The 6,073-nt window shown below is 38.2% G+C and overlaps 1 protein-coding gene across 1 annotated transcript in view; it reads right to left on the bottom strand.

Annotated features, from left to right (window-relative positions):
• LOC104831221 (cytosolic 5'-nucleotidase 1B-like) overlaps positions 1 to 6,073 on the bottom strand; it is a 6,819-nt gene continuing 746 nt past the window's right edge. Inside the window, exons 3-6 of the mRNA XM_010566642.1 lie at positions 3,397 to 3,526; positions 2,765 to 2,887; positions 1,874 to 2,058; positions 1 to 904 (exon numbers count right to left, since the gene is read on the bottom strand). Coding sequence (XP_010564944.1) covers positions 566 to 904; positions 1,874 to 2,058; positions 2,765 to 2,887; positions 3,397 to 3,526 — 777 coding nt within the window. The 3' untranslated portion in view covers positions 1 to 565. The remainder of the gene's footprint in view (positions 905 to 1,873; positions 2,059 to 2,764; positions 2,888 to 3,396; positions 3,527 to 6,073) is intronic.

The following is a 6,073-nucleotide window of genomic DNA, read 5'->3' as shown; positions in this document are numbered from 1 at the left end:
CTGTAAAGCCAGCTTTATTAGAATAGGAAAACAATATAGAATAATAAAGGGTTCCTTTAAACACAAGATCAAATAAGCTAACATTTCACTGGAAGCTGAAACCTTGTGATAACAAACCTACTGAACACATACTTAACAAGCAAACCACCAACAAGTAAACACTTACATGTAAACTGTGCTTTTGGTAATATCAGAAATAACCATCAAGGACTAGCATTGCAGCATGATTTTTGTTATAAATAACCCGTCAACAGTTTTTTAGAGAAAATATAACTGTTCTCCCTGTCTCAAGCTATAAAAACAGTACAAACCTTTCCCTAATATCAAAAACACAGTGTTAGATCCAGACGGCTAAAAAGCCTAAACTGCTTAAGAATGCTATTAAAATAACTCTATTAAAAACTTACCTATATTAAAAATATTTCCTTTAAAGGCTGTTCTAGCCCAAAGTTAAATCTTTAAACATAGTGCTTACAACATACAAATGTAGAGGTTTTCAGACATAACTATTGGTATGTTAGAGGCTGGCTGAGTTAAGAACCTTATCGTTAATGGTGCCATCCAGTCATGTGGATTTGTGGTATTTCTGAGCAATGCCATAGGGAACATGCGCAGCTATGGTGCCTAATTTCTGTGCTCCTTCGATGTGAAACATCTGGTCATCAAAGAAAATATGAGGGCGGATTTTCACCAGGATCGGTCCTTTAGGAGCTCCCGCTAGGAAAAGTGCCTCATCAACCTCCAGACCCCAGCTACGAAGAGTCTTCAGCACTCTGGCTCCAGAGCTTGCTGCACTTCTGGCTGTGACCAGGAAGGTCCTTATAGGACAATTTAATCGTTCGTTTTTCGCATAGAACTTCTTCTGGAGTTTCCCTAGGTCTTCCAGAAAACCTTTCAAAGGACCCTGAGTATGAAATACCACAAGCATATTAAGTATTTGTCCACAGCTCCCAAAATCATTCTTTTGCTTTCTATCACATTGCCAGTTACATACAGGATTCCTTCCCTAATGCTATGCTACTCAGTAAATTCTCTATGTAATATGTCCAAAGGGGTCTGCACCCTCACTAGGAATTCACAAATTGGAAAAAAAGTTAAAACCATAATCCTACATGGTATGATCAGTAGTAAACTGATTCTCATTAAGGCTTACACGATCTCTTACAATATGAAGTTATAACTATAGTCTTTAACTTTAATAAAATGTTCTTTAAAAACACTTAACTCTTTTTACTATGAACCATGAGCTGCAATTTTTTTTCTGTGCAAAAACTAGTAAGAGACCTAATTACACAGGCATCACTAAACTCTTTCCAGATTAATGACAATATTAGAATTACACTCCGATTAAAAGAAGTAAGTGATAGTTTGGGTCAAACTGCAATGTATTGCACTGCCCAGCACTTTCAGAAACCAAGCTTTTATTATGAATTTATACCTTTTTTAACAATAGCAGAATTGGTCTTTCAGTTTAAGCTAATGTTAAAATATTTGTGGTTTTTAGACAAATGGCATAGGTCTGCTTGGGAATAAGCTCAGCTACTACCCTGTTTCAATAACCAGAATATCCTGGTGTTTGAAATTAACATAAATAATCAAGGAAATCAGTAGTAGCCTTTCATTTTTCTAATGATACAATTAAAATACAACTGTAAGTCACTGTCTTATATACGCAGTTCTCAGTGAAGTGGGAGATCTGGTGAAAGGACTGCAATGGTGGGCTCTTTTATGTCAAACATGCATTTTAAAGATTATCCTTGAAAAAGTAAATAAATAGGGCAATTACATACACACTGGGGGGAACTGGAGAAAGACAGCAGCAGTGAAAATCATCAGATGTTTTGAAAACTCACTGATTCAAAGAAGTACAAACCTGTGCAAGAGGCTTATTTTCATTCAGCTGTTCATGTTCAAAAAATCTATCTAATCCTTGCTCTTTGACAATCTGTTCTGATTCATCAGAAAAGAGAACCGCATCTCCATCAAATGCCACCCTCAACTGTGTATCCGAGTATGCAACATCTTTGTTGGCAGCAAACATCGTAGCTGATGCTATGCCTGAAAATGGATCAGAGAACCTCGGTTAGCATGTCCTGCAGAGTCATTCATTAAACTGTCAGCAGTTCAGTTCCAACAACTTATTTGTGGTGACCTTTATATATGGTGAGCAGAAACGATCACTAAAGCTAATTAGTAATGGCTGTTCTGAAACACATATGTATGGAAGCTGTCCCACTGACATAACTTCTTAGACATGCTTCCTTCTACTTATATGATAAGAATATACAAAAATGGTCCCCAAGGTGTGCTGAGACAAAGCAGGAAGTTCCAAGGAGACCACTGAATCAAACTATTTGCTATTTTTTAACTCCTTACACAACACAGAAGTTGGCTTTTGTTAAGTCATATCAAAGAAATTGCTCTATTCAAATAGAAGTTGAACAGAGGTAAGGAGGTGTGTATGGGAGTTCATTGCTTGTAGAAAGAGAAAAGAGAAGAAGAAAGAAAGAAAACAGAAAGGTGTGACAATGGTAGAGGGTGATTAAGTTGTCATTATCAGCAGGCTGAGGGGTCAGAGAGCAATAATAATACAGAGAAAAAACCTAATTTTATTTCAGTAAGTAAAAATAAGTTATAAGGTTGCACCATACAAAATTGTGACTTTCTGCATTTGATGCAGCAGTACTACTTTCTGTGAAAGACACATAATATTCATTTTCTAACAAGCTCAACAGAGAGAGAACAAAAGCGAGTCAATTCAAACCTGCTTCTATAGCTTCTTGCACTTTTTCAGAGTCTGCTGAGAGGTACAAGTTCGTAAGGTACGCAGTCAGGTAACCAATAGGACTTTTTCCTCCCGTCATACAGAAACGTTCAATTGTTAAGCCTAAAGTAAGAACAGCACAACAAGGTGTGACTCTGCCTTGACACTACAAACCTGTAAAAGGAACCCATTAAAAGGTATGCTAGCCTACAGCTGACAGTAAACTTAAAAAAAAAAATTTGTTCACCATAATTTCAACAAGTTAGACTACAATGTTTGATCAGCCCTTCCTCCTTGAGAATTTTTTAAAAAAATAAATCCTTCTAAGACAGCAGAATAACTGCTCTGAAGGTACATGTATAGGGGGGCACAAATACCAAACAACAAAAAGTATAAGGACTTCTCAGAAATTAAGATTCATACCTGACAAGTTAAATCTAGAGCTTTGGATCAAATACTGTTTAACACTTTCTCACTTATGCTGACACCCCAAAATAAGTATCATCCTCTGAGGAATGGGTGTCAGTACCAAGAAGCTGCTTTTACCAAGGCAGGAATAGGAAAAATAAAATTAATTCATTTTATTATGTAACAAGCAAGCAGTTCTACAAGGTAGTATTTATTTTACTTACCATAGTGATTGATGCTGTTTATCAGTCTCACTCCCACTTGGGCATGGTTATTAGTCATCAGAACAATATCAAATCGTTCTTCATCATCAGGGTACAGCTCAAGAAGCCGGGCATTGACATGCTCCAGCGCCTGCAGGTTAAAAATGTGCAAGTCAATAGACAAGTGGAATGTGCCTTGTTTCTTAATCACTGTGGTTTCAGTGATAGGACTGTCTTGAAGGGGAATGTGAAACACCTGATAGTTTAACTTGCCCAACTTGTTTTATTCCTTTCTGCTCTCCTGCTCCCAGCAACCATTTGACTGGGTTCATTTGAAAGGCAGCAAGTAACTTCCTTTTGCCGAGTTACAGAATTTAACTTTATCATGGAAATCCTTTTTCTTGGGACACCATAATCATCCAGAATAAATCAATGCATTGCTGAACATTATCACAATACCTATTAATCTTTTTTTTTCCTTGTCCACCTCAAACTTGGACTTCCTCGTCCACTTGAAAATTGTTCTTGTGAAATCAAGGAGAAAGCGTAAACTATTTGTTTTGCATGCACAAATGTGAATTGGGGCCACATACTTATGCAAAGATTTACTGACACAGTTCAGGTGGTCAGGTGTCAAAGACTGTCCTTAAGTAATGAGTACAAAGTCATATCCTATCAAACATGATTACCTTGGCAATTTCTAACTGCAGTACTGAACGAGCCAGATTTTGATTCATTTGAGATCTCTTTAAAGATAATGGGCCAACATGTTACATGCACAGTTTGGCATTCTTGTGTCCTTGGCCTTTCATCTGCTCATCTCTCTCTGTATCCATCTGTTCTCTCATCTTATTTAGAATCTTAACCCTTTGGGGTAAGGTCTGCTTTTTGCTCTAGGTTTATTCACAGACCTCTGCTTTGGGATCTTGGCCGTTGAATGGAATTCCTTGGGATTACGGCAACAAAGTCAACAATGAAACATCAGATGAATGCAAGATGGGTTGATTTTCATTAAGATGCTTTACAAAGTCAGGTCAGTTGTTAAGAATTAAAATACAGATTTCATTATTAAATTCTGGGAATCTCACTTTAAAAAGCATGGCTATGTCATGTGGGACTGTGCCTAGGAAAACTCTAAGTGAAGGCCTGGTATAAGGCCTAGGAAAAAATCTTAGTATGTGGTCATAACCCATTTCTATTGCTAATACTCTACTACACTGGCAATTTCTTAAAGTATTAGAGAATAGGGGGGAGTGGAGGAGGAGATGCCATTTGTTGTCCAGTGCCTGTATGCTTTGCAGCCCAAGGAGATCCTGGCCTGTGATGAAGATTCTTAAAGTTCTACAAGCATGAGATATAATCCTTTTAACTTAGTACCTTAAAGATTTCAATAAAGTTATCCAAACAAAATACATTATTCCTTTTTGCCTTCCTTGTCTCCAAGTAGAAAGTATCACCCAACAAACCCACAGTTCTCTAGCCTAATGATTCCTGTGACTAAGCAGTTTATGAGTATCTTAAAAAATATAAAGAATTCAAACGCAAATAGCATACCGGAAGGGAACGGAGGTCAAGGTGCATTTAGCTGAGCACGGCTAACAGCTCTGATTTTCAAAGCATGAAGAGTTAAAACAGTCAAACTTTGCTTAAATTCAAAGTGAATTTGACACTGAACTCTAACAAATCTCTTGAAAACTGACTGTGCTAGCAGGGCTGCTATCTCTAGCTGCTACAGATAGGAAAAGATGCAGTAAATTCACTAGTCGGCCTAGCCTCACTGGTGTACAAAGTGAATTATTTTATGACCACACTTTTATGTTAACACCACCTTTACAGTGCTTGTGCTATTAATGCCATTAACAGCTGTCTGTTATACTTACAACAGCGTGGGTATTGACATAAGTAATTTTTCCACCCTGTACTTCCAGAAAGTGATCAATGCGGAAAATGTTTTAAATTCCAGAGAGTAAAACTGAAGTAATGAAAGTCTGCTTTTAAAACCTGGAGTAAGTGTTCTGCCACAACTCTGCTGTCAGCAAGTATGACTGCTAATTATGGTTTAATAAATTTTCTAAAATTGCTGCGGTAGAGCTTATCAAACAATTCTCAATGGACACGAACTGTGTAGATGGCATTTTTTCAAGTCAGTCCCACTAAAACCTGTGTTCCTCAACACCATACATATTTTTTGGTTTTTTCTTTTGTAATTTCACTTGCTTTCCATGCTGGAGGCTGTTTACCTTGGCCATTTCTCTTATCTCGTGCAATGAAAGCAAAACACTCCGTTTCACCTCTGCTTAAACGCTGACTCCCAACTAGGTGGTCTAATTTCTTTTGCTGGTCCTCAAGAACAATTTCCAGGGTGACAACGAAAGCAAGGAAAAATTAAAGCTGACCAAGAAAGAAAAAAAGTATGTTCATTTCTGAATAAAGTAATCCAAATGATATGGAATCCACGCCGTCTTTAATCATAGGAGTCCTATTACGAGTGCGGCGTAAAAATGGAATGAGGAACTAAGATGTTTTGGTTCTGGCTTTTTGGGGAGGGGAAGAGGCTGCAGCAAACTTACAACGACCTGGGGGCCTGGCTTCGCTGGAAACAGTCTTAAAAGGAAAAGCGCTTCGTGCGCCCCGCCGACAGCGCGGGCTGCTCCTCACCCGCGCCGGGACACGAGCGGTGACGCCGCGGGGGCGCCGC

Source organism: Haliaeetus leucocephalus, unplaced genomic scaffold (genome assembly GCF_000737465.1).
Source record: "Haliaeetus leucocephalus isolate CR32 unplaced genomic scaffold, Haliaeetus_leucocephalus-4.0 Scaffold217, whole genome shotgun sequence".
NCBI classification, from domain to species: Eukaryota; Metazoa; Chordata; class Aves; order Accipitriformes; family Accipitridae; genus Haliaeetus; species Haliaeetus leucocephalus.
This window is presented reverse-complemented; position numbering and strand designations above follow the sequence as displayed.